The 27,285-nt window shown below is 51.3% G+C and overlaps 3 protein-coding genes across 19 annotated transcripts; 2 read left to right on the top strand and 1 right to left on the bottom strand.

Annotated features, from left to right (window-relative positions):
- Nucleotides 1-16: 16 nt before the first annotated feature.
- On the top strand, nt 17-9,654 carry LOC105481255 (galactosidase beta 1 like). 5 transcript variants are annotated; one of them, XM_011740730.2, is made up of 17 exons: nt 18-285; nt 1,803-1,932; nt 2,125-2,291; nt 2,521-2,671; nt 2,852-2,912; nt 5,982-6,076; nt 6,173-6,347; nt 6,434-6,492; nt 6,586-6,707; nt 6,817-6,857; nt 7,054-7,172; nt 7,485-7,559; nt 7,682-7,771; nt 7,897-8,010; nt 8,293-8,424; nt 8,523-8,738; nt 8,900-9,654. In XM_011740730.2, the coding sequence occupies exons 2-17, from the start codon at nt 1,861-1,863 to the stop codon at nt 9,173-9,175; spliced, it is 1,965 nt and encodes a 654-aa protein (XP_011739032.1). In that variant the 5' UTR covers nt 18-285; nt 1,803-1,860; the 3' UTR covers nt 9,176-9,654. The 5 variants fall into 5 exon arrangements, with proteins under 5 accessions (XP_011739033.1, XP_011739032.1, XP_011739031.1 ...); XM_011740729.2 differs by having other exon boundaries at nt 1,791-1,932; XM_071073416.1 differs by having other exon boundaries at nt 1,491-1,932.
- On the bottom strand, nt 9,606-17,015 carry LOC105481256 (ankyrin repeat and zinc finger peptidyl tRNA hydrolase 1). Of its 3 annotated transcripts, none has more exons than XM_011740733.2 (14): nt 16,872-17,015; nt 16,367-16,544; nt 14,492-14,604; nt 14,168-14,270; nt 13,848-14,041; nt 13,341-13,453; nt 13,099-13,246; nt 12,590-12,818; nt 12,245-12,400; nt 10,913-11,399; nt 10,640-10,751; nt 10,350-10,517; nt 10,132-10,217; nt 9,606-9,911 (listed from the first exon to the last, which is right to left on the bottom strand). In XM_011740733.2, exons 2-14 carry the CDS (start codon nt 16,512-16,514, stop codon nt 9,788-9,790), a joined length of 2,181 nt encoding a protein of 726 aa, XP_011739035.2. In that variant the 5' UTR covers nt 16,515-16,544; nt 16,872-17,015; the 3' UTR covers nt 9,606-9,787. The 3 variants fall into 3 exon arrangements, with proteins under 3 accessions (XP_011739035.2, XP_011739036.2, XP_070929516.1); XM_011740734.2 differs by having other exon boundaries at nt 16,863-16,964; XM_071073415.1 differs by lacking the exons at nt 14,168-14,270; nt 14,492-14,604; nt 16,367-16,544; nt 16,872-17,015 and having other exon boundaries at nt 13,341-13,495; nt 13,848-13,986.
- A 77-nt stretch (nt 17,016-17,092) lies between these two features.
- Nucleotides 17,093-27,131, top strand: LOC105481253 (autophagy related 9A). 11 transcript variants are annotated; one of them, XM_011740714.2, is made up of 16 exons: nt 17,102-17,227; nt 18,273-18,324; nt 18,708-18,839; nt 18,948-18,991; nt 19,840-19,904; nt 21,258-21,419; nt 21,618-21,759; nt 21,976-22,724; nt 22,809-22,962; nt 23,067-23,246; nt 23,619-23,867; nt 24,061-24,239; nt 24,344-24,461; nt 25,208-25,430; nt 25,614-25,759; nt 26,054-27,131. In XM_011740714.2, exons 3-16 carry the CDS (start codon nt 18,737-18,739, stop codon nt 26,057-26,059), a joined length of 2,520 nt encoding a protein of 839 aa, XP_011739016.1. In that variant the 5' UTR covers nt 17,102-17,227; nt 18,273-18,324; nt 18,708-18,736; the 3' UTR covers nt 26,060-27,131. The 11 variants fall into 11 exon arrangements, with proteins under 11 accessions (XP_011739027.1, XP_011739016.1, XP_011739025.1 ...); XM_011740723.3 differs by having other exon boundaries at nt 18,685-18,839; XM_011740719.3 differs by having other exon boundaries at nt 17,145-17,227; nt 18,276-18,324.
- Nucleotides 27,132-27,285: the final 154 nt, after the last annotated feature.

Here is a 27,285-nt window from a genome sequence, read left to right as displayed (position 1 = left end):
TCTTAGCAACCGCTGGGCATCTGGAGGATGTGGGGGCGCGGAGCTGAGAGGCCCAGGGCGAGCTAGGTCTAGGGGTGGACGGGTCCCAGGACCCTGGTGAGGGTTCTCTACTTGGCCTTCAGTGGGGGTCAAGACGCAGGCATCTGCGCCAAAGGGGAGCAAAGCCGGGCTCGGCCCGAGGCCCCCAGGACCTCCATCTCCCAATGTTGGAGGTAGGAGGCTTCATACCTCCGGCGCTCTGGGGCAGAAAGCGGCTACTACACTGCAGCCCGGAGGGGATTCCAGGTAGGGGCGGGTCTGGTGGCCTGGTCTCCTGATCCCTTACAACCTTCCGGGCTCTGGCCTGTATCCCACTACCTCTACTCTCAGTGGTTAAGAGCTCAGGCTTGTGAACCAGACTTTCAGTTTCTAAATTGAGTGTTAATAGCATACTAGGTGTGTAACCTCGGGCAAGTTACTTAACCTCTCGGATCCTTACTTTTAGTAGCTGTAAAATAGGTATAATAGTACCTAATGTTAAGTAGCTTAACTGTGAGGCCAGACTGACTAGTTCAAACGCCAGCTCTGTTAACGTAGTTGTGTGACCTTGGACAGGCTACTTAATGTTTCCCTCCTTTCCTCTCCTCCTCTGTAAAATGGAAATGATAATTATCTACTTCATGGAGTTGTTTGAAGATTAAATTAGATGTACAGTGTTTAATACAATATCTGACACATAGCCTTCAGTACATGTCAATAAACAGTAATTATTATTACCCTGATCTTCACATCCCATTCTTGAGATTGTAAAGTCAAAAGGAAAGGAAATTCACAAGTTTCCAAGCCTTGGCACAAAGCAGTTGTCCTTAACATCTGTTGCTGAGGCAGGCAGGGTAAGCTGGAGAGGGGTGCACTTCCAAAGAAGGTGGAATGGCCAGGAGGGAATTGCTGTTTTGCTGAAACGGTGCTCTCCAGGAAAGAGGTCCTTCTCGTGACCTGGTTCCTTCCTTCCACACCCCGGATCACCCTGAAGATTTTCCAACAGTTTCCCTTGATTCTGAACCTGTTTTAGCCCTTTGGTTCTGACATTCATTCATCCAGATTTAACCTACTCTGTGCCAGACCCTGTGCTAGAAGCTGAGGATTTGAGATGAACAGGGCACTCCCTGTCTTCAGGGCCCCCAGTCAAGTAAAGCCATGCTTCTCGATTTCAAAGGTGCTTAGGATCACCTGGGAATCTTGTTAAAATACAAGTTCTGATTCTATAGGTCTGAGGTAGGATCTGAGGTTTTGCATTTCTTTTTTGTTTGTTTTTTTGAGATGGAGTCTCGCTCTGTTGCCCAGGCTGGAGTGCAGTGGCAGGATCTCGGTTCACTGCAACCTCCGCCTTCCGGGTTCAAGCAATTCTCCTGCCTCAGCCCCCACCCCCACCCCCACCCCCACCCCCACCCTCGGAGTAGCTGGGAATACAGGCGCGCGCCACCAGGCCCGGCTAATTTTTGTATTTTTAGTAGAGACAGGGTTTCGCCCTGTTGGCCAAGCTGGTCTTGAACTCCGGACCTCAAGTGATCCACCCGCCTCAGCCTCCCAAAGTTTTGGGATTACAGGCGTGAGCCATCGTGCCCAGCCAGATTCTCCAGTTCTAACAAGCTCCCAGGTGACGTTGATGAAGCTGGTTCGTGAACTGCACTTTAACATGATGTAGAGGATTTTACAAACTAGTAGAGTAAGGGGGTGGCTGCAGGCTGGAGAGGAAGTCCAGGCTAACCGCCTGGCAACTTGAGGTGATCTCCGCCCCCTTGTTCGCTGAGGTTCCCTCCCAGGAATCCGACACGTGACGGTCTGTCCGCCGTCTCAGTCTAGAGGAGAGCTGTAAGCGCCATGGCTCCCAAGAAGCCGTCCTGCCTTCGCTCCCTGCTGCTGCCGCTCAGCCTGACGCTACTGCTGCCCCAGGTAAGATGAGGCGGCGAACCAGCCGGCCGGTTGCGGTGACGTGGGATCAGATACGGCGGATGAGAGAAAGTCCAAAGTAACAACCAAACAACCGGCAGGGGTAGTTCCATCTCCTCTGCTCTTGGCAGGCGCTGCCCCTGGACGCTCCCTCGACCCAGGCCTCTGCTGAGCAGCGTCTCTTTCTCTTTGTAGGCAGACACTCGGTCGTTCATAGTGGATCGGGATCATGACAGGTTTCTCCTAGACGGGGCCCCGTTCCGCTATGTATCTGGCAGCCTGCACTACTTTCGGGTACCGCGGGTGCTTTGGGCCGACAGGCTTTTGAAGATGCGATGGAGCGGCCTCAACGCCATACAGTTGTAAGAAGTGCTCGCAAGAGCCGTGGAGGGATGGGACCTACTCTTTCTACCGCCCCCTTAGAAAGGAGGTCGGGGCAGGAAGACTGCCAGGACTCCTAGGCCAAGGGTGGGAAAGGGCAGGCCAAGACCTCCTTCCAACGGCTTCCTGGAGATTCCCTGCAAGGCCTGAGCCCTTAGGCCTCCCTGGCATCTCTCCACCTTGGGCCCTATTAACCTTTTCCTTTCTCAGTTATGTGCCCTGGAACTACCACGAGCCACAGCCTGGGGTCTATAACTTTAATGGCAGCCGGGACCTCATTGCCTTTCTGAATGAGGCAGCTCTAGCGAACCTTTTGGTCATACTGAGACCAGGACCTTACATCTGTGCAGAGTGGGAGATGGTGAGTTAGCTGGAGAAGGGATAGAACCAGTTATCCTTGTGCAGTTCCTAGACTACTCCCATCTGCCCACATCCTAGGGCCATCTCCAGCACTATACTCAATTCCTTCGCTTCCTACCTTCCCCACCACACCCCACAACAAAACCTACATGCTTCTTTGTTCTCTTTATGTTTGTCTCAGGGGGGTCTCCCATCCTGGTTGCTTCGAAAACCTGAAATTCGTCTGAGAACCTCAGATCCAGGTGAGTTGAGACAAAAGATTTAACACAGAAGCAAGTAAGTAAAAAGGGCCATTTGGGTGCCAAAAGCAGAAGACACCATTCCCAAATTGGAGGTCATCATTCATCTACCAAGTGTTTCCGTCATACCCAGCAGGATGCTAGAAACTGGGGGACCAGACAGACCCCCATCCTGTGCTGTAGAGCTTATAATATAGTGGAAGAAACTGATTTAAAAAAAAACAAAAAACGGCTGGGGGCGGTGGCTCATGCCTGTAATCCCAGCACTTTCGGAGGCCAAGGCGGGTGGATGACCTGAGGTCAGGAGTTTGAGACCCACCTGGCCAACATGGCAAAATGCCATCTCTACTAAAAATACAAAAAATTGGCTGGGCGAGGTGGTGGGCGCCTGTAATTCCAGCTACTTGGGAGGCTGAGGCAGGAGAATCGCTTGGGCCCAGGGATTGGAGGTTGCACTGAGTCGAGATGGAGCAACTACATTCCAGCCTGGGTGACAGATCGAAGAGACTTTGTCTCAAAAAATAGAAAATCCTATCAGCTGTATCATCACAAACATTAAATTTAAGTGCTTTTTATCACCCCCATTGCCTCCACCCTGGTCCAAACCATCTCTCTCAGCTGGCTTATTTTATAGCTTCCTAACTGGTTTCCCTTGTTTGCCCTCTCTCCCATACAATCTGTTCTCAGTAGAGCAGCCAGTGTGATCCTGTTCAAATATAAGTTTAAAGATACATCTCAGATCTTGTCATTTCTCTGCTTAAACCTCTCCAGTAGATTCTCATCTCATTCTGAATATGAACCATAAATTCCTTAATGTGGTAGGTCCTACACAATTGGCCCCAGTCACCTCCTCGACATTATTGCGCTTCTCCCCCATGTTCACTCTGCTCCAGCCACAGTGGCCTCATTGCTGTTCTTCAGACCCACCAGGCCTTGGGCTTTGAGGCCTTTGCATGTGGTGCTCCTTCACCACAAGCTTCCTGCAGAAGTTACCTTGGGGAGGCCTTCCTGGTTTCTCTTTTCTCTCTATATACATACATATATATATATGTATATATGTATGTGTGTATATATATACACACACACACATATATATATAAAATTTTTATTTTTTTTGAGACGGAGTCTTGCTCTGTTGCCCAGACTGGAGTGCAGTCACGTGACCCTGGCTCTCTGCAATCTCCGACTGCCAGTTTCAAGTGATTCTCCTGCCTCAGCCTCCCAAGTAACTGGGATTGCAGGCACCTACTACCTTGCCTGGCTAATTTTTTGTGTTTTTTGTAGAGACAGGTTTTCGCCATGTTGGCCAGGAGGGTCTCAAACTCCTGACTTCAGGTCATCCACCCCCGCCTTGGCCTCCGAAAGTGCTGGAATTACAGGCATGAGCCACCACACCTGGCCACACTCTCTATATTTTAGGCTCCCCATATACCACCATTCTTGTTTGTTTGTTTTGAGATGGAGTTTCGCTCTTGTTGCCCAGGATGGAGTGCAGTGGTGCAGTGTCAGCTCACTACAACCTCTGCCTTCCGGGTTCAAGTGATTCTCCTGCCTCAGCCTCCTGAGTAGCTGGGATTACAGGCACGCGCCACCACGCCCAGCTAATTTTTTTGTATTTTTAGTAGAGACAGGGTTTCACCTTGTTGGCCAGGATGGCCTCAATCTGTTGACCTTGTGATCTGCCTGCCTCAGCCTCCCAAAGTGCTGGGATTACAGGCATGAGCCGCTGCGCCCAGCCTTACCACTGTATTTTATCCTCCTTCCTTGCTAGGGAATACAATATTTTATGTTTTATTATTTTATCTTTTTGAGATGGAGTCTTGCTTTGTCACCCAGGCTCGAGTGCGGTGGCATGATGTAACCTCACAGCAGCCTCTGCCTCCCAGATTTAAGCAATTTGCTTGTCTCAGCCTCCTGAGTGGCTGGGGCTACAGGTGCATGCCCACCATGCCCAGCCAACTTTTATATTTTTAGTAGAGACGGCATTTTGCCATTTTGGCCAGGCTGGTCTCAAACTCCTGACCTCAGGTGATCCGTCCACCTCAGCCTCCCAAAATACTGGGATTCCAGGCATAAGCCACCATGCCAGGCCATGTCTTTTTTTTTTTTTTTTTAAGAGACAGGGTTTCACCACGTTGTCCCACTGGTCTCAAACTCCTGGGCTCAAGTGATCCACCTGCCTCAGAGTCCCAGAGTGCTGGGATTGCAGGTGTGAGCCACCACACTCAGCCAGGAATAGAATATTTTAAATTATTGTGTGCATGAAGCAAAGTTTGTGTACATTGAACCATCGGAAGTTAAAGGGTCAGATGTGGAATTTTCCACTTGTAGTATCATGTTGATGCTCAAAAATTTCAAATTTTGGAGCATTTAAAATTTCAGATTAAGGGTACTCAACCTATATAATAATGTTTTAATTGCTTATTTAAATCACCCGCATTGTCAGTTACATCAGGGTACAGGTCAGACATTCTACATTTCTGTGAACTCCCATGCTACTTTGTACCAATCTCAGGTATAAGTTGATTACATAATAAGAGCTCTAGGCTATGTATTTAACATTTTTCTTATGTTTATTTTTTGTGTAGATACCATTAAATTCACATAAGCATCTTACTTTTTTTCTCTGTCGCCCAGGCTGGAGTGCAGTGGTGCAATCCCCGCTCACTGCAACCTCCACCTCCCAGGTTCAAGTGATTCTCCTGCCTCAGCCTCCAGAGTAGCCGGGATTACAGGTGCCCACCACCACACCCGGCTAATTTTTTGTTATATTTTTAGTAGAGACGGGGTTTCACTATGTTGGCCAGGCTGGTCTTGAACTCCTGATCTCGTGATCCGCCCGCTTCGGCCTCCCAAAGTGTTGGGATTACAGGCATGAGCAACCACGCCCAGCCTACATTTGTTTTTAAGAGACACTACTTTAAGGTTTCCTATGTTCAAATTTCATTGACAGGCAAACATACAAGGTGCTTAGGGTTAGGAATTTCTTGACAAGAGTCATTGCTTCCCATATTTAGTGGTGAGCAAGTGTGATGGTAGCCCCTAACGCAGAAGCTCTGCTCCTTCTTTTAGACTTCCTTGCCGCAGTAGACTCCTGGTTCAAGGTCTTGCTGCCCAAGATATATCCATGGCTTTACCACAATGGGGGCAACATCATTAGCATTCAGGTACAAAGGGGAAGTGACTGGGGCAGGGGAAAGAGGTACAAGGGGTCCTTGACCTCAATCCCATAGCTGGGTTCCACTTTCCCTCCCCTTTGGCAGGTGGAGAATGAATACGGTAGCTATGGAGCCTGTGACTTCAGTTACATGAGGCACTTGGCTGGACTCTTCCGTGCACTACTAGGAGAAAAGATCTTGCTCTTCACCACAGATGGGCCTGAAGGACTCAAGTGTGGCTCCCTCCAGGGACTCTATACCACTGTAGATTTTGGCCCAGGTCTCATGCAAGGGCTGGGAGTGGAGTCTGGGGAGGGGACACCTCTTCCACGATATTTATCTTTTTCTTTTGCCTCCTTTTCACAGCTGACAACATGACCAAAATCTTTACCCTGCTTCGGAAGTATGAACCCCATGGGCCATTGGTGAGGGGCCAGAGGGGAATCAGTGAATCAGGGATAGGAATGGGTCCAGCTTAGTTCCATCTCACTCACAGCTTCTTTCATTTCACACTCTAGGTAAACTCTGAGTACTACACAGGCTGGCTGGATTACTGGGGCCAGAATCACTCCACACGGTCTGTGTCAGCTGTAACCAAAGGACTAGAGAACATGCTCAAGTTGGGAGCCAGTGTGAACATGTAAGTAAAGACACTGGGGGCAATATGAATCTGTAGCTGGGAGTTGGGGATGAAAGTTAAGATTCAGTGAGTCAGCTTTTACCTGTTCCCCCACCCTCTCTCACTTCAGGTACATGTTCCATGGAGGTACCAACTTTGGATATTGGAATGGTGAGTCCAGATGGTCCCTGGGATGGAAGCAGGGAGGTAAGAAGGAATTAGAATCCAAGGGCCAGATGGATTAGGATGTCTAGAAGCTGAATATGGCCACCACTGCCCCCTCTGATGGCAAAATTCTCTGCATGAAGCATGCTTAGTAGTGCCTGTCATCTGAAATAGATGTTGAATTAAATTGGCTCAACTTCAGGTGCCGATAAGAAGGGACGCTTCCTTTCAATTACTACCAGCTATGACTATGATGCACCTATATCTGAAGCAGGGGACCCCACACCTAAGCTTTTTGCTCTTCGAGATGTCATCAGCAAGGTACCCTACCACTTCATTAAGCTCCAAAGGCTTTTATTAATTTGGAGGAAGGGAGTGCCCACATTGTAAAGGGATCCCATAAATTGGTGGTTATTGTCTGGGCCACAGAGCCCTCTGAGCATCCCACTGAAGCATTTCCCATTCACCCAAATGGAACTATGTGTGAAGACACACAGGTGTGCAAAATTACTGAGCCTCCATGACCCCTGAAGCCCTTCCCTAGGCCCCAGGTTAGGAACTCTGCCCTAGAGTCTTGGAATAGGTATTGTTTTCTGTGGTTTTCCTATGGCTCCTGAGAGAATTTGGGCTCAGTTCCAGGAAGTTCCTTTGGGACCTTTACCTCCCCCCAGCCCCAAGATGATGGTTGGACCTTTGACTGTGCACCTGGTAAGTTCCTCCACATCTTTTCTCTAATATCACACCTTTTTTTTTTCTAGGTAGCCTATTCTTTTTTGTCCTCTATCCAGAAACTTCCCTGATATTCTGATTCTTCTCCCTTATTCTAATAGGTTGGGCATTTGCTGGCTTTCCTAGACTTGTTATGCCCCAGTGGGCCCATTCGTTCAATCTTGCCAATGACCTTTGAGGCTGTCAAGCAGGTAAGGCATAAACCCACATCTGGTGGAGATGACAACCTCCCTCAACAGCTACAGCCAAAAGTTCCTTGGCTATAGCCACAGTGTCCTCTTTTGTTTGTCTGAAGTACTCATTCTTCCACACCCAGGACCGTGGCTTCATGTTGTACCGAACCTATATGACCCATACCATTTTTGAACCAACACCATTCTGGGTGCCAAATAATGGAGTCCATGACCGTGCCTATGTGATGGTGGATGGGGTGAGAACCTAATTCCAGGCCGTAAGCCCCAAACTCCTCCCTTCCCCAGGAAGCATTAGCCTTAAGTTCCCCATATTTACACTTTTCCATCTGCCTGCTCACATTTGCAGAGGGTTCCAGGGATAAGCTGGGATGAGGAAGAGTTTAAGGATAGAGTTCTAGAATAGATGGGTGATAAATGGCTACATTCTCTCTGCCCTCCAAATAAGTATCCTAATGTGGTTTCCTATGCAGTGGCTAAGAGCTAACGCTGAGCCTTGCTATCCTATCTCCTATCCACAGGTGTTCCAGGGTGTTTTGGAGCGGAATATGAGAGACAAACTATTTTTGATGGGGAAAGTGGGGTCCAAACTGGATATCTTGGTGGAGAACATGGGGAGGCTCAGTTTTGGGTCTAACAGCAGTGACTTCAAGGTGAGCTAGCTTTGCCTAGTTACATCCCAGGGCTTGATTAAGGATAGCTTGGCCTCAAAGCTTAGTGAATGATGACTTTTCATTTTCCTTCCCTACAGGGCCTGTTGGAGCCACCAATTCTGGGGCAAACAATCCTTACCCAGTGGATGATGTTCCCTCTGAAAATTGATAACCTTGTAAAGTGGTGGTTTCTCCTCCAGTTGCCAAAATGGCCATATCCTCAAGCTCCTTCTGGCCCCACATTCTACTCCAAAACATTTCCAATTTTAGGCTCAGTTGGGGACACATTTCTACATCTACCTGGATGGACCAAGGTATTGCTAATGGTGGTGGTTTGGGTAGCGGGGAGGTAAAAGAGAAAAATCACAGGAGGGGAGCAGAAAGTATCCTCTGATTAGAAACCCAAAAGGGTATGATTCTACCCCTGGAGAGCTGACCCTTTCTTTTCCCCTCTTTCCTGCTCCCTATTCCCCAGGGCCAAGTCTGGATCAATGGGTTTAACTTGGGCCGGTACTGGACAAAGCGGGGGCCACAACAGACCCTCTACGTGCCAAGATTCCTGCTGTTTCCTAGGGGAGCCCTCAACAAAATCACATTGCTGGAACTAGAAAATGTACCTCTCCAGCCCCAAGTCCAATTTTTGGATAAGCCTATCCTCAATAGCACTAGTACTTTGCACAGGACACATATCAATTCCCTTTCAGCTGATACACTGAGTGCCTCTGAACCAATGGAGTTAAGTGGGCACTGAAAGAAAGGTAGGCCGGGTGTGGTGGCTCACGCCTGTAATCCCAGCACTTTGGGAGGCTGAGACGGGTGGATCACCTGAGGTCAGGAGTTCAAGACCAGCCTGGCCAACATGATGAAACCCCGTCTCCACTAAAAATACAAAAATTAGCCGGGTGTGATGGTGGGCTGTTTGTAATCCCAGCTACTTGGGAGGCTGAGGCAGGAGAATTGCTTGAACCCAGGAGGTGGAGGTTGCAGTGAGTGGAGATCGTGCCACTGCACTCCAGCCTGGGTGACAGTGAGACTCCATCTCAAAAAAAAAAAAAAAAAAAAAAAAAGAAAGGTAACCCTTGGACCTGGGACATGGAGTGGGCAGGATCCCTTGGTGCTGGCCATGGTGACCATAAGGAACTAAAGGCCACAATGCCTCTGAATGTAAGTACAAGTACACATTCCTTGCCAAACTTTATTGTGATTAAAGTTCCAGAGACAGTACCAGCTCCACATGCCTCTGTGGCCCTGTCTTTGCCCTGGTTCCCGAGTGTCCTTCACCCCCATCTTCCAAATAACCTCTGGTTTCATGGGGATGAGAAAACCTAGGGCTGTTGTGAATGTGCCCTCGAGCTGTAAGAGATCAGGAAGAGGGCCTCCCTGCCTGACGGCGATGATCCCGGAGGCAACGTGTGGAGCAGAAAGAGAAGTCGAGGTAGTGAAAGGGAGTGAGGCCTTGGAGGGATGCCCCACAACTCCAGCAGCGTCTGAACAAGAGGAAGAAAAATGGCTGGACAGGTACCCCAGAAACTTTCCAATCCACGCTCTCCCAATCCCTCCTGCCATTTCTATTTTCACTGCAGCATCTGCCAGAACATCTCAAATCTCAACAAGCCTTCTGAATACTGTGCAGGCACTCATTTCACCTGCTCCCAATGGTCCCTGCAACATTACAGTACACCCACTCCCTCATCCCCCGCCCCATACCGAGTATTGACGATTGCAGAGTCAGGGATTGGAGGGGTAGGGGCTCCCAACTGGGCAGCGAGTCGGCGATCTGCAGCCAGAGCTCTCTGAGGGAGACAAGTTGTGTTAAGGACAAGGCCCCAGTGGTGAGTAGGGCACCAAGAGGTGAGAGCTGCACGCTGGGGAAGGGGCTAGACCAAAGGAAGCCTTTCCATGGACAAGAGAACCTCCAGTCTCACTTTCTCTTGGTCATTGAGGGCGGCAAATCGCCGCTGCTCTTCTCGTTCACGCTCCTCCTGCTCCTGCTGCCTCCGCTGCTGTTCCTCCCGTTGCCGCCGGGCTACCTTCTGCTCCCTTTTCCGTGTAGCCTGCCGTGCCTCCATTTCTGGTGTCAACGGTCCTGGCACCTGGAGGATTTCAAATATAAGACCCTATAAGCTATCCTTGGTAAAACTGCAAGAAGTAGAAAGGATCTAGCCAGAAATGGTGATGCGTTCCCACTCTGCTTGTCCCTCCTATTCCAGCTGACCTGAGCCTTGTTGTAATCATAGGCATCTGGATTCTTCTCCATGAACCTTCGGAACTCATTACGTGTTGATTTGTCAGCCGCAACAGTGTAAGGTGGCTGGGCCCGAGAGTCCCTAGGCGCAAAAACTCCAAAAATGGGTTTAACTTGCCTCCTGCCTTTCCTAACATCACCCAACCAGACCAAGAGAATATTGTCAAGTAGCCAGTGCCAACTTTAACCTCCAAATTATCCTCTCTATACCCAAAATGACTCAGGATGGGGACCTTTACTCACTGCACAGTGGGGTCGGCACCTGCTTCCAGCAGCAGACGAACCACTGAGCCTCTGCCAGCTGCAGCTGCTGCATGCAGGAGAGTAAAGCCACCGGAGCCCAAGGGGGCACTGAGCAGAGACAGAATTCCAGGGTCTGCAGGGCTGGGTGTTAGCTGGAGCTTCAGCACTCCAACATCTCCAGCTCGGCAAGCAGCAAGCAGTGCATCCCAGAGCTCTGGCTGACCAGGGGCTTTGGCCTCATCCAGCAAAGGACCCAAGGGGGCTGCAACTGCCTGGGATGACTGTGCAGAAGGCTCATCTTCTTGAGGTTGCTGGAGAAGAGTCCGATGTGCCCCAGCCTCCTGGTCTCGGCTTTTCTCCTTCTTATTCCTTTTTCTCCTTCTCCGCTTGGGCAATACTTCAGACTCACGAAGATCCAGAGTCCCCACAGTCAACTCTACTAACTCCAACTCTACCTGAAAGCCATCTTCTCCCTCTGACCCTGAACCTAGGGAAAAACCTGACATGTGAAATCCATCTAGGGAGTTCTCAGAGGGTGGAAGCAGATGCATAAGAATGAAAGCCTGAAATGAAATTGTTTTTGTCACCCAGATAAAGTAGCACATCAAGAGTTGAGTCCATTATATCACATGCAGAAATGAGACTCTCAGCCCAGACAAGAACAAGTCGCTGGACTCTCCCTGTGAGCAGCCTTAGAATGCTACACAATAGAGGAAAACATGGAAGCAGCCCTCAGCCTCAAACCACAGCATCCAATCAAAGATAAACTATGTGAGATCCATGCAACACATGCACGCATCTGCTCCACGCGAAGACTTTCTTAGCTCTGGGGAAACATCCATAACAAAAGAGATAATAGGCCAGGCGAGGTGGCTCAAGCCTGTAATCCCAACACTTTGGGAGGCCAAGGCGGGCGGATCACGAGGTCAGGAGATCGAGACCATCCTGGCTAACACAGTGAAACCCCGTCTCTACTAAAAATACAAAAAATTAGCCGGGCGTGGTGGCGGGCGCCTGTAGTCCCAGCTACTTAGAGGCTGAGGCAGGAGAATCACGTGAACCCGGGAGGCGGAGCTTGCAGTGAGCAAAGATCGCGCCACTGCACTCCAGCCTGGGCGACAGAGCGAGACTCCGTCTCAAAAAAAAAAAAAAAAAAAAAGAGAAAATAGATTTGGAAAGGTCACTAAACATGTCTCAGTAATTGCTAAGATACAGACACTGTGTGGGTGTGTGTTTAAATAAGGAAATGGGTCAGTTATGAGAGTAGAGAATTTGCCACTGCATTTTTAGGACAGAAACTCAGATCTGACAGTTGCCAGATAGTAATCAAACCCTGTTTGGGAGATTCCTCATTCTGCCCAAGTGCTTCCTTTTCATCACTGCAGATCTTTCTTATTTCTTCCTCAGTAGGCTTCTTTCTCTCCTCTCTTACTGTTTTCCAGTGTGTCTGAGGTAAGTGCAGTCTGACTGCTTCCCGAGGGTCGTCTTCTGCCATAAAACAAAAGATCTTTCTCAGCCTTATCTGAGGAGAAGCTAGTGCAGATTTCTCTCAATGCAGATGTAGCTGGGCTGCAGTGCAAGGCTTAGAAAGTCCTCTGGATATACCAATGAGAATGGAGGCTTAGGTTGGAGAGAACAGGAAGGTCTAGGGAATTGGGATCTGGAGCAAAGGCTCACCATAGATATGCAAAGTGGTCAGCTTATGGAGCACACGCTGTAGCTCTTGGAAGGTGGGTCTGCGGGTGGCGAGGGGGATATCCCAAAGTCGGGGATCCCCCCTTTGCAGGGGTGCCCCCTTGCCTCCAAAGAACAAAGACCGGCCAGAGCGGGGAGCACGCAACAGTATTGTACCAGCCTCCTCCAGCGCCTTAGCCCAGCCTGGCCCTGCCAGCATGTCACGAACATCCTAGAGAAGAGAGTAACTCAGTCCTGCATACCTTCACTTGGTATTTTTAAATCTCCAACTAAAAAAATGGCCCACAGAAGTGCAAGGAGTGGAAAGTAGAGAATAACACGGAGAAACAATGAGAGGACTAAGGCTCCTGGGGAATCCCTCATCTACCTTTGTCTACCTATAATGAAAATTGGAAGGATATGAGTCAAAAACCTTCCTACTTAACAAGTGAGTTGAACTGAGATGCAAAGAGTATGGATCCGTACCACCCGATCTAAAAGGTTTAACTCACCTTATAGAGTGTGGCTTCATTGTAGCGCCTCAGGCTGGCTCCAGCAGAGCGTGATGGCCCACCCCGGGCATCCCGAAGCCCCTGGGCTGTGCCCCGCTTGGCCCGCACCGTATAGCGGTGAAAGGTTTTGTGTGTCACCACTTCTCTTCTGTAGACAGCACAGACTCAGTACTGGAGACCAGCTGGTGCTCCCTAGCTAACAGGATCCACTCCATCCTTACCCCCATGCAGCACCCTCTCACCCTTGAAATATGGCACCAGCAAAGTGCCCAGCTGCAGCCATGAGCACCACGCAGTCTCTGGGACCTCTACTTTGCAGGTTCTGTAGCAACAGTTCTGCCTCTCCTGGGGGATCCTTGATGACAGAGAAGCATCAGAAACATATCTGTTGCATTCACTGAGAGCAAGAAACGAAGGGCCAATATTCACAAACATTATCTCGTTTAATATTACCACTCTGAGACTTGTTTCCATTTGACAAGCAAGGAAATTTGAGGCTTGGAGAGGTAGTTAAGATGAAGTGGTAGAATCACAATTCAAACTAAATTGGTTTGTTTCCAAACTTAATTCCCTTAAACTTAATCCTTCCACAATTCAGGCCAGTTTCAATCCAAAACTATGTTGTCAAGCGTGATACCCACACCCAACAGGAAGGAAGAGAAGCAGGGAGAAATGCACTAGGCTAAGGGAAATCTAGGCTGGGTGTACAAAAAGCTGGGGTTAGCCATACAACCTGTACTGTCACTTGCCTGATGAGGGCCTAGGACACAGCGGTAGGCATAAAGAAACTGGCCCTGGGCATTCTGGAAAAGAACACGATGAGGGTAATAGCCTTGGGGTTGGCTAAACTTCTCAAATGTAGCCCTCTCCTGATCCAGTGTCTGCAAGTCCTCCTCACTGGCTGAGTCTGAGTCTTCTGATCCCGAGATGCTGGAAAGATATCCTGAGGACAGACAACACAAGATACAAAGTTTGGTACCCCATCTTTGTTCTTTCCTCAAACTCTAAACTAGTGCTTTCTTATACCTCCATGTCCTACTCCTACATAGGTCCCCCTACCAATCATCACCTGCGGAGCTCTGCTTTTCAAAGTCCAGGGCAGACAGGAGAGGCTTGTCCTTGAGACGTTGCTTTAGGTTAAACCGATGCCAGTCAAGCTTATAATGTTCCCTCTAGTACAAAGACAAAGAGTGAGATAAAGGTAGAAATATGCCCCAGCCTGGCCTTGTGTACTGGCCAAGACCAGTTATAGAATTCTAGGAAGTACGACCAGGTAACACCAACTGCCTCAGTCAAAGCATGGACCTTTATGAAGACAAATCAAATGTCTGCCTCTCCGCACCCACCATTACACTTTTGCTTCTAACATCTAGCTCTGCACCTGACCTATTACCTGTTCTTGGTGGTTCTGGAAGGTTTGGTCACAGGATGAACAGAATAACTTGTCTGAAATATCCACAGGACCCTGGAGTAGCTTTATTTCTGGGCTTTCTCTCTCCCCTGAGCCTAAATAAGGGAAGAGGAATTAGACATAGAAAGGGAGCCCAAATCCACAGTGGCAAGAATTATATTCAGTGTGTGATATACAAAGCAGAGGAGGATACAAGAGATGGCATGATACTGCCTTCAAGGAATTTACACTCTAGTAGTCATGAAATAAACAGTACAGCAATCACTTAATGCAATAAACATGCTTCTGAAAAGATGTATGTAAAATGAATGGAAATAAAATTGGCCAGACGCAGTGGCTCATGCCTGTAATCCCAGCACTTTGGGAGGCCGAGGCGGACAGATCACGAAGTCAGGAGATCGAAACCATCCTGGCTAACACAGTGAAACCCCGTCCGTCTCTACTAAAAATACAAAAAATTAGCCGGGCTTAGTGGCAGGCGCCTGCAGTCCCAGCTACTCAGGAGGCTGAGGCAGGAGTGAGACTCTGTCTCAAAAAAAATAAATACATAAAAAATAAAGTAAAATGAATGTAAATAAAAGCTGGCCCTGGGCATTCTGGAAAAGAACCCGATGAGGGTAAAGGGGTCGGTTAAACTTCTCAAATGCAGCCCTCTCCCGAGATCCAGCCAATGCAAGTCCTCCCCACTGGCTGAGTTTGAGTCTGAGTCTTCTCTAATTTTTTTTTTTTTTTTTTTTTTTTTTTGAGACGCAGTCTCGCTCTGTCACCCAGGCTGGAGTGCAGTGGCCGGATCTCAGCTCACTGCAAGCTCCGCCTCCCGGGTTCACGCCATTCTCCTGCCTCAGCCTCCCCAGTAGCTGGGACTACAGGCGCCCGCCACCTCGCCCGGCTAGTTTTTTGAATTTTTTAGTAGAGACGGGGTTTCACCGGGTTAGCCAGGATGGTCTCGATCTCCTGACCTTGTGATCCACCCGTCTCGGCCTCCCAAAGTGCTGGGATTACAGGCTTGAGCCACCGCGCCCGGCCGTCTTCTCTAATTTAAATTAGCCAAACAGATTGTTTAGGCGAATCCTAAAGAAAATAATTTCGGTTCGGTTTAAAATTATTTTTAACTGTACAAAAACCACTTCCCAAATGCTATTTTTTAAAGTTTACATTTCCAATTACTGTACAGTTTGTCTAAGAAGAGGTGCAAGAAAAGATTTAGCCAAACTAGAGTTACACAAAACAGGCCCGACACGGTGGCTCAGGCCTGTAATCTCAGCACTGCGGGAGGCTGACACAGGCAGATCACTTGAGGCCAGGAGTTTGAGACCAGCCTGGCCAACCTGGTGAAACCCCGTCTCTACTAAAAATACAATAATTAGCCGGGCGTGGTGGTGCGGGCCTGTAGTCCCAGCTACTCGGAAGGCTGAGGCAGGAGAATCACTTGAACCCGGGAGGCGGAGATTACAGTGGGCGGAAATCGTGCCACTGCACTCCAGCCTGGGCGACAGAACAAGACTCTCAAAAAATAAAGCTATACAAAACAATAATACATTGTTTTATATTCAGCAAAAAGGAATAATTTGAGTGGCGCCCGGTTAAATGTGGAATATATCTGAGAACTTTATCTCTACAAAGTTTAAAATGTTTTTGAAAGGAATGGTGTTAACGTGAGGAGACATATGCGATGGCAAAAAAACTTGTTTGAAAACAAGGGCTGTGCTGGAAATTACCCAGAGATTAAGTTAATTTAATCAAGCAGAAAAATCAACTGGCCTCCTAAATTCGGGAATACCAATAAGAATGTGTTCCCTGAACGAGCAATACGCTCTAAGGAGCCCTGTCACGTTTCACTGAAACCTTCCCGGATACCTGAACAGGAAGTACGCGGAGCCCGGGCCAGAGCCTCCCCAGGCGCGTGGCTCACCAGGCTCAGGCCCTGAAGGATCGGAGCATCCGCGCTGAGGTCAAACAGGGAGATCGACGCAGGAGCCTGGGCTGCATCTGGAGCCGGCGACATGGCTGAGCAGAAATTACTTAGCAGCAGCTCCTGGAGTAGAAAGCGTGTCAGAAACAGAGCTCCTGCAAATGAGATCCTACTGCTGCGTCTCCTGCCTGCCTGACTTCGTTTCTCCTGCACCGCAAGTATTCTCGTCCCTCATCCTGCTACCAGCGGTGAGATGAATATCTTGACCCCAGTCCGGTTTCTCAAACCCCCAGGCTCGGCCCACAAAAGAATGAAATGGGCATCCAGCTCCCAAATCGAGTCCAACAGAGTTAAAAATCACTGAGGTTGCCTAGCCGAACTGTCTTCGTTACCCATGCGACCAGCAATGACTGGCCCACGTAAACTCGCCCACGCCCTTACAAGCCGCACCAAACGTCCCGGGACCTGAGCGGCACGCAAGTCCTCAAGTCGACAGCCGGATTTCTGCAGCACAACAATCCCCGTCACTACGGAGCAGCGAAGAGGACAACCGGCGGCGTCCGCACCTGAGCCCCGCCCCACGTACAGCACACTATTGGGCCGCTGACTGTCCAAGACCCGCCTCGAGCCTTTAGTCTCATCCCTGAAGCCAAGAATTGGCAGTTGTGTCTCCACCCCCCGTGCTTATTGGCCAGCCTGGCTGCGGGTGACAGTGAGTGGCAGACACCGGGCCTAGCGCTCCGGATCGGGCCGGGCCGAGCCGAGCCGGCGGAGCCTCTGGAATCACACGGGTCGCTGTTTCTGAGGTGAGACGTGAGACGGTTATTGGAATCCCAGGGCCCGTGTCTGGCCTTGCTCAGGGGTGCCTGTGGAGCCCTAAGTGAGCTCGCGGCAGGTAACGGGGGAAGGGGCGCCGCCGGCGGGGCGGGGGCGTGCAGCCGGAATGTTTTGATTGCGGGCGCGCGCAGACGAGGGCGCGCGCGGGCGCCGGGGCCGCGCGCGAGGTTGTCCGCTGTTGGGAGCTGCCAGCCCTTGGCCTGGGGCCGGGCGACCCTGGGGCGAGGTGGACTCCGGTCCGCGGTCGCCGCGGCTGGATGTGGGGAGGCAAGCCAGCCCACCCGGGCTATCAGCTGTAGGGCTGACTCGATCCCTGCAACATCCGCAGGAACCCCTGAGCCCAGGCCCAGCCGGCCGGGGCTCCACGGGCCCTGGTCCACACGGACCCTGTGAGTGGTGACTTCCCTGAGGGCCAGGACTCTCACTAGCCCAGGGAATCCCACCGGGGCCAGGCTGGGCCAAGATCCACGGCCCCCAGGGGCTGCACGGACAGGTGAGTACCACGACCATGCCTGGCTCCCAGGACCTAGGGAACCCACAAATTCACCTAGGATCGGGGGTCTACACTGACCCAGTCAAGGTTTCCCATCCAGCAGGTTTGCTCACCGGCTGGATCTTTGGGGCTAGGGAAGTAAGAAAAGGGTGACCAGAAAGGTCCTCTTCAGGAAAGACTCTCTTGGGGTTTTGTGGACCTTGAGAAGTATGTCATTTCTGAGGCTAAGGTGGGGCAATGAAGAAATAGTCCAGAGGGGCCCCTGGCCTCAGGTCTGTACCCATTCATTCTCCATGGGGTCCCTAAGTTATTTCTTGAGACTCTGGAGTTGGAAGAGTGGCCCTGTTTAGCGCAGCCAGAGGAAGTGCTCGTAGTCCTGGGCTGGAAGGGTGCTTCTTCTTCACTGCAGCCTTCCTGCCCCATGCTTGGCCTCCTCTTCATGGGGTGTGGATGGGTGGGAGGGTTGGGTTCCTTTATATCCCCACTCCCCACTCTCTGGGGCCTGACATCTTCTCCTCCAGCAGCTGCAGAGCATCGAGGGCTGGAGTGGAGCACATACTGTCCATGGAGCTGGTAGGGCCATGTGCTTTTCTCAAACATTTGTTTGCAAAGTGCTTCCAACCTGCTAGTCTCTTGGGAGACCAGGGTTTCCAGGATGGGTGGGGGAGGGACTTTTCTGTCCATTAAATAGAAGATGAAACAGCCCCCAACAAAGGGGCAGATTCTGGCTTTGGGCCAGGAAGGTAGCAGTAGACGCCCAGACTGGCCAGAGTTAAGGCCCCCCCAGCCCTGAGCTTACTGCCTTCCTTGTGTTACTACTTCTCTGCCTCTGAGCCAAGCAGGCTGGTAGTGGAGACAAAGCCCAAGGGTACTTTCTTACTCCTTTTTGCACTAGGCAGGGCAGCTCGTGGGCAGCAGCTAGAACTGAATCAGGGTCTCTTCTTCCTCATTGGCAGGTGGTCAAGGTGGACAGGGGGTGGTGGTGATGGCGCAGTTTGACACTGAATACCAGCGCCTAGAGGCCTCCTACAGTGATTCACCCCCAGGGGAGGAGGACCTGTTGGTGCACGTCGCTGAGGGGAGCAAGTGTGAGTTCTTGGACATGACAGCCATAGGGAGAGCTGATGGAAGACCATGGAGGGAGCAAGGGGCATGTGTTCTCCCAGAGCTCTGACATCTCTGTTCCTATCCCACAGCACCGTGGCACCATATTGAAAACCTTGACCTCTTCTTCTCTCGAATATCCTTTGTGTTTCTGAGTTGGAGCTCTGGGACCATTAGTGTCTCTCTAAGCCGGGTCTCTGGTGGAAGGTGGGGGTAGGTTTGACTCTAATACCTGGAATGGGGAATGGAGCTCATCCTGAGGCTGAAAGAGGCTGGTGAAATCATCGTTAAGTAATGATAGCCCATATTTACCAAGATCCGTGTGCCCGTGTCTACTTTGTGGTGTTAATTTGTGGAGCCTTTCTAAGGGTAAGCCTCCATTTTTTTTTTTTTTTTTTTTTTTTTGAGATGGAGTCTCTGTTGCTGCTAGAGTCCAGGGGCAATCTCAGCTCACTGCAACCTCCACCTGCCGGGTTCAAGCGATTCTCCTGCATCACTCACTCTCCCACGTAGCTGGGATTACAGGCACCTACCACGATGCCTGGCTATTTTTTGTATTTTTCATAGAGACAGGGTTTCACCATTGTTGGCAAGGCTGGTCTTGAACCTCCTGACCTCAAGTGATCCACTCCCCTCGGCCTCCCAAAGTGTTAGGATTACAGGCGTGAGCCACCACACCCAGCCGAGCCTCATTTTTGATGGGATGTTAATAATCGTAAAAAGTAACATCTTTTGACTCATTGTGTGTCAGCTCTGTGTTAAATACTTTACATGCATTATCTCAGACCTAATACTCCTATGAGATAAGTGTTATTCATTCCTAATGTGCCACTGTGGGCAGACAAAAGTTGAGAGGTTAAGTAACTTGGTAAAGTCACACAGCTAGAAAGTCACAGAGCCAGGACTTAAGCTTGAGTGTGTTGATACCAAAGTCTGTGCTCTTACTTGCTATCTTTACTGACCACTTTTTCTTAACAATTATACGTTTATAATCTGCACCAGAAGAATGGCTTCACATGTATGCTCATCGGGGAGATCTTTGAGCTCATGTAAGTATAAGAAGGGACAGATGATGTGGTGAAAGAATACGTCTTAGTCTTTCCTCTCCTTGCACTCACACCTGGCCCAACCTGCCAGTACAACTCAGTCCTAGGCTAAAACTTTGTAAACCTCTGTAGTTCAGGGACTGGGTGTGGCACCAAAACTTACAGCTTCACCTTTCTTTTTTTTTGAGATGGAGTGAGTCTCACTCTGTCACCCAGGCAGGAGTGCAGTGGTGCGATCTTGGCTCGGTGCAGTCTCTGCCTCCCAGGTTCAAGTGATTCTCCTGCCTCAGCCTCCTTAGTAGCTGGGACAACAGGTATGTGCCACCATGCCTGGCTAATTGTTTTTGTATTTTTAGTAGAGATGGGAGTTCACCAAGTTGGCCAGGCTGGTCTCGAACTCCTGACCTCAGGTTAGGTTATTCACCTACCTCGGCCTCCCAAAGTGCAGGGATTACAGGCATGAGCCACCATGCCCGGCCAAGCTTTCTCACAAGAAAAGCTTTCCAAGGCTTATCTCTTCCATGAAGAGAACCCAGGCCTTGGTTGGGCGCGGCAGCTCACACCTATAATCCCAGCACTTTGGGAGGCCCTAAAAATACAAAAATTAGCCAGGTGTGGTAGCGCACGCCTGTAGTCCCAGCTACTTGGGAAGCGCACGCCTGTAGTCCCAGCTACTTGGGAGGCTGAGGCACAAGAATCACTTGAACCTGGGAGGTGGAGGTTGCAGTGAGCTGAGATTGTGCCACTGCACTCCAGCCCAGATGACGGAGTGAGACTCTCTCTCAAAAAAAAAAAAGGAAAAGAAAAAAGAACTCAAGTCTTGACCTTGATCATCTCAACGCTCCAGTGGAAATTACATTGTTCAGTCAGGAGGTCTCAGAGATGCCAGCCACAGAGAAAAGCCTCTGTTCTGCCTTGGCTGTACCATGGCCTGCTCCTAGGCAGAGAGCCTCCTGGGAGAGAGAAGCCATATAGCATTGCCAAAGGGGAAGGGGCTAAGAAGCCCTCCTTCAATCAGAAAACTCCCCCAAGGGCTTTTAACTACAACCTCAAAAGGCAATCAGGGACTGGAGATCAGAGACCCACAGGATGAAACCTTCAAGAGTCCAGAAGTGGTGGCTGAGGTTACCATGAGGTGAGGAAAGCAGGCTGCAGCTGTGGCAGCTGAGGCTAAGAGCAAAGAGTGGGCCTGAGACAGTTCTGTGGGGCTGAGGAGCAGAGAGGGCCCACTGGGAGTTCTCCAAGCCCTTCCAGTTCCCAGTCTTGTTCTGCTACCTCCAGACTCTTCTCTTCCCACTGGGTTTCACTGGGTCCTCTCTGGCTCTCAGACTGCACTCCTTCTTTCCAACTCTCCAGGCAGTTCCTCTTTGTGGTTGCCTTCACTACCTTCCTGGTCAGCTGCGTGGACTATGACATCCTATTTGCCAACAAGATGGTGAACCACAGTCTTCACCCTACTGAACCTGTCAAGGTCACTCTGCCAGACGCCTTTTTGCCTGCTCAGGTCTGTAGTGCCAGGTAAGGGCTGCAAGTCAAGAGGACACCATAGCCTTGAGTTCTGCTAGCAGGTGGGTAATAGAGTGGAGTCTGAGGCAGCAACTCATACTCCAGAACTGACTCAAGCTCAGTCTTGCAAAAATACTTCAGGATAGCAGCGTCTCTGCCAAGACTCCTTCCTCAAGGGCCACCTCTCCTCCCCTTCTTTTTTCCCACCAGGATTCAGGAAAATGGCTCCCTTATCACCATCCTGTTCATTGCTGGTGTCTTCTGGATCCACCGGCTTATCAAGTTCATCTATAACATTTGCTGCTACTGGGAGATCCACTCCTTCTACCTGCATGCTCTGCGCATCCCTATGGTAAGACTGGGAAGTTGGGCACTTAGCCCATAGTCTAAGATGTATTGGGAGGTATGGGTGTATACCTGGGCATCAGTTGTCCTTATCTGTCATTGGCAGGTCAGGAAGTGTCTCTTAAGCTCACAACCCCTGAACCTCACTTCTAATACAGGGCAAAGGGGTCGAGGCAACAACTCCACCTTCCATACTTTGTCTCTTCCCCACCTCACCCTGCAGTCTGCCCTTCCGTATTGCACGTGGCAGGAAGTGCAGGCCCGGATCGTGCAGACTCAGAAGGAGCACCAGATCTGCATCCACAAACGTGAGCTGACAGAACTGGACATCTACCACCGCATCCTCCGTTTCCAGAACTACATGGTGGCACTGGTTAACAAATCCCTCCTGCCTCTGCGCTTCCGCCTGCCTGGCCTCGGGGAGGCCGTCTTCTTCACCCGTGGCCTCAAGTACAATTTTGAGCTGATCCTCTTCTGGGGACCTGGCTCTCTGTTTCTCAATGAATGGAGCCTCAAGGCCGAGTACAAACGTGGGGGGCAACGGCTAGAGCTGGCCCAGCGCCTCAGCAACCGCATCCTGTGGATTGGCATCGCTAACTTCCTGCTGTGCCCCCTCATCCTCATATGGCAAATCCTCTATGCCTTCTTCAGCTATGCTGAGGTGCTGAAGCGGGAGCCGGGGGCCCTGGGAGCACGCTGCTGGTCACTCTATGGCCGCTGCTACCTCCGCCACTTCAACGAGCTGGAGCACGAGCTGCAGTCCCGCCTCAACCGTGGCTACAAGCCCGCCTCCAAGTATATGAATTGCTTCTTGTCACCTCTTTTGACACTGCTGGCCAAGAATGGAGCCTTCTTCGCTGGCTCCATCCTGGCTGTGCTTATTGCCCTCACCATTTATGACGAAGATGTGTTGGCTGTGGAACACGTCCTGACCACCGTCACACTCCTGGGGGTCACCGTGACCGTGTGCAGGTGGGCCAGGGCCGCGGGGGGGGAGCAAGCCATCTAGCATTCCTGGGAAACGCTTACATCTCACCATGACCCTGATCCCACTAGGTCCTTTATCCCGGACCAGCACATGGTGTTCTGCCCTGAGCAGCTGCTCCGCGTGATCCTCGCTCACATCCACTACATGCCTGACCACTGGCAGGGTAATGCCCACCGCTCACAGACCCGGGACGAGTTTGCCCAGCTCTTCCAGTACAAGGCAGTGAGTGGAGTTGGAGTTAGGGCCTGCTAGAGACTGGCTGGTAGCTTGGTGGTGAGGGCTGGGCTCTCTCCTGCTCACTTGTGACCTTGGTCCCGCCCTTTTAGGTGTTCATTTTGGAAGAGTTGCTGAGCCCCATTGTCACACCCCTCATCCTCATCTTCTGCCTGCGCCCACGGGCCCTGGAGATTATAGACTTCTTCCGAAACTTCACCGTGGAGGTCGTTGGTGTGGGAGATACCTGCTCCTTTGCTCAGATGGATGTTCGCCAGCATGGTCATCCCCAGGTACTGGGAGAGGGAGGAGCCAGGTGGCCAGGGATAATGCTGGAACATACAGTGTCTTTGGGAAAACCACAAAAAGACACCTCTTCTGAGTTACACAAAGGCAATCCTATACCAGGGGCACACTGCTTGGGAACCTGGGCTGGATTTCAGCCAATTTGCACCCTTGGCCAAGCTCCCTTGAGAAAGGCACAACACAAGTAACTGCTCAGCATGCGGCCCCGCCTGGGGTGGGGGGCACCAGGGCCCCTGGGAAAGATTGACAATGCACTGTGGTTTCCATCCTCCAAGGGTAAGGCCTCTCCACTAACAGGAAAGGTGCAGGAAGGCTCCTGGCAGAGAACAGTCCTGCTTACTCTGCTCTTCCTTGTGCAGTGGCTGTCTGCTGGGCAGACAGAGGCCTCAGTGTACCAGCAAGCCGAGGATGGAAAGACAGAGTTGTCACTCATGCACTTTGCCATCACCAACCCTGGCTGGCAGCCACCGCGTGAGAGCACAGCCTTCCTAGGCTTCCTCAAGGAGCAGGTTCAGCGGGATGGAGCAGCTGCTAGCCTCGCCCAAGGGGGTCTGCTCCCTGAAAATGCCCTCTTTACGTCTATCCAGTCCTTACAATCTGAGTCTGAGGTGTGTTCCTGGGGACTGGGAGATGATGGGCAGAGTGGACTTCAGGAGCTGGGAGTTGAGGACCGGGCATGGGGTGGAAGGCTTCCTTCTGTCTCTTCAGTATGCACCACTGGGGCCTGAGATACAGAATACTACGGGACCCCGGAGGCCTTTTTCGTTCCTTAAGAATTCTACCTACCCCTTTCTTTCATAGCCCCTGAGCCTTATTGCAAATGTAGTAGCTGGCTCATCCTGCCGGGGCCCTCCACTGCCCAGAGACCTGCAGGGCTCCAGGCACAGGGCTGAAGTGGCCTCTGCCCTGCGCTCCTTCTCCCCGCTGCAACCCGTGCAGGCGCCCACAGGCCGGGCGCACAGCACCATGACAGGCTCTGGGTGAGTAAATGGGGGCCAAGATGGGAGGGCATGGCAGCCCTCAGCAGCTTGTGTGGGTCTTGGAAAAGTTCACAGCTGCTGTCTGTCTGTACTGGGAGAGACAGGGTGGATGCCAGGACAGCCAGCTCCGGGAGCAGCGTGTGGGAAGGACAGCTGCAGAGCCTGATGCTGTCGGAATACGCGTCCACAGAGATGAGCCTGCATGCCCTCTATATGCACCAGGTGAGTACGCAGCTGAAAAACAGAGTGGAGGGTTTAGATGCGGAGAAGTAAGACTGGGGTTCCAAACCCTTTTCTGCCATTTACCTGCTCTGCCACCCCCAATCCCGTATCTACTTTCTTAATATCCTTTTTAGCAAGCGTGCTCTCATCCAGGGCCTTCACACGCTTGCAGTTTCCCCTGCCTAGAATCCACTTCCCTGGGATATCCAGATGGCCTCCTCCTTCTTCTTCGCAGGTCTCTGCAGCTGCCGTTTCCCTGAGACTTTCTCTGATCACTCTCAGTAGGCTTCCTTGCCCACCCTTCTGAGTCTTCCTGTCTTAGTTTTCTCCATAGCATTTAGCACCATTTGACATACTGTGCTTTTTCCTTATTTATTTACTTATTCTATATCCCCTCTACCAGTATATAAGCCTCACAAGGGCTGGCATTTCTGTCTGTTTTGTTCACTGCTGTCTCCGCACACCTAAAAGAGTGCCTGGCCCTTAGACCATCAGTCGGTTTGTTCTTGAATCAAATGAATAGGTAAAATGAGGGCCATTACAACACAGGCTTCTTCGGGGGATCTGCTGTGAATGTAACCTGCAAAGATGAGAGGTATATTACACACTATTAACATAATAGGTGCTCTGAGGCAAGGATTCTCAGGGAAGGGATAAAGCAGGAACAGACTGATAGCAGGTTGGAGGGCAGCTGTTTCAGATGGACATCCTTCTGTCCCCCACTAATGAGCCCCCCATTTCTCCAGCTCCACAAGCAGCAGGCCCAGGCCGAACCTGAGCGGCATGTATGGCACCGCCGGGAGAGTGATGAGAGTGGAGAAAGTGCCCCTGATGAAGGGGGCGAGGGCGCCCGGGCCCCCCAGTCTATCCCTCGCTCTGCCAGCTATCCCTGTGCAGCACCCCGGCCTGGAGCTCCCGAGACCACCGCCCTGCACGGGGGCTTCCAGAGGCGCTACGGTGGCATCACAGGTATCTAGTTGGGGGTATAGAAGGAAACAGGCTGCAGGGAAGAGTAGTTCTTCCAGGGCCTCTCATGGGGAGGAAAGTGGTCTGAGGGACCAGGCCCAAAGACTTACCCCCCCAAGCAGCCCCCAGCCTGTTCCTCATTCTTGTGTTCCTTCTGTGAGTATACTTACTCTTACTTGCCTCCAGATCCTGGCACAGTGCCCCGGGCTCCCTCTCATTTCTCTCGGCTGCCTCTTGGAGGGTGGGCGGAAGATGGGCAGTCGGCATCAAGGCACCCTGAGCCCGTGCCCGAAGAGGGCTCGGAGGATGAGCTACCCCCTCAGGTGCACAAGGTAAGGGCCCCAGGGCCTAGGAACAAGTGCCAGAAGTAGTAACTTACAGGGTGAGGTAACAGCCTTTCAGGGGAAGGAAGGTATGCCCCACCCCCACGCAGAGATTCTGTACCCTCCCCTCCAAAATACACTACCCCTTCTTTTCTCAACTGCTCTGCAGGGCTTGGTTTTTCCTTTCCTTACCTCCCCAGGAATCAACCTTTCCTGTCCCTTTATCTCTAGGTTTCTATGGGGCTAGCAGGTATCAACCAGTAGCTGAAGACTATCTCTGTTACCAACCCTTTCTCTCCACAGGTATAGACAAAGCTGAGCAGGGTTCCTATGGCCCAGGATGGAGGCCACCGCTGCCCTGCCATCCCATCCCGTCTTTCCGCCATGGGAGGGCTCCTCTGAGTGTTGCCTGGCCCCACGTGTGTGGTGTTTGTGTGTCTGTGCCTGGCCAATGGAGGTGCCAACACTGGGCGCTTGCCACAGCCCCAGGAGAGGAATTTGGGGCCTAGGAACCGAGGGCACACAGGACTCTAGCCTCATCCCCAGGACCCCCTTGGCTCAGAGTGTGGTGCTAGAAACCGGTCCCCAGCCCAGCCCCAGTACTGCCACCTTTACACCTACCCCTGCAAGTCTCCAGAGGGCTGCCCACCACAGAAGCTGCCAAGCAGGGAGAACCTGTGCCAACTGTGGAGTGGGGAAGTTGGGCCTGGACCCTCAACCCCTGCAACCTTCCCTAGCCCCCTCAATAGATGAGCAGGTCAGGCTGTGGCCCTTACCTCACCCGCAGTTCTCGCCCAGTGCTGCAACCGGCTCACCTCTCTCCGCTTCCTGCACATCACTGGCCTGTGTGTGCTGCTTGCTCCTGTTCTGTTTGCTTGCTCCCATTCCGTTCGGCTTTTGCTTTGCGTTGGGGTGAAGGCCCTAGCTTCCAGCTCCCCTCAACGCTATCTTTTGACACTAAGAAAGAAGGTTTCTAAATTGTAGGAGCAGGATGGAAATACTTTGCTGCCCTTTCCAACTTTTAGGATGGGCCCCCAGGAGACTAAGGTCTTCCTGGGCCCTCATTGCTGCTTATCGTATCCCCCATCACCTGCACATGGGACATACCGGGCTGGAGGGTGACCTCAGCTGTGTACGTCCCAGCAAGAGAGCTCTGGCCCGCATCTCGCTGTCCCCTGGAGGGGGATGAAGGGCGATGCCTCGCCCGAGGCTTTGGGCTGCTGCACTGCATGCTGGGACTGCTCCTACTCTGTCCCACCCCTCACCCAGCTGTGGTCCGGCTTTGGGAGAGTGGTGAATTGCGCTGCCCGAACTCGGAGCGGAGCAGGGTACGGACCGTGTACAGCTTGATAACCCTTAATAAAAAGGGAGTTTGACCAGACTTCTTCTTGTCTCGCGCGGCTAGAATCCTGGGAACAAGAGAAATGGGATGGACTCGGCCGGGGTCTAGAAGAAAGTTATGTTTAGGCCGTTGCTCAGATACGCTGAGCTAGGCGGCTGGCGGAAGGGCAGCTTCCGACCCCCGGTTCTGTGGA

This window comes from Macaca nemestrina, chromosome 11 (genome assembly GCF_043159975.1).
Source record: "Macaca nemestrina isolate mMacNem1 chromosome 11, mMacNem.hap1, whole genome shotgun sequence".
NCBI classification, from domain to species: domain Eukaryota; kingdom Metazoa; phylum Chordata; class Mammalia; order Primates; family Cercopithecidae; genus Macaca; species Macaca nemestrina.
The sequence above is the reverse complement of the archived record's forward strand: the minus strand, read 5'-3'. Positions and strand labels throughout refer to the sequence as shown.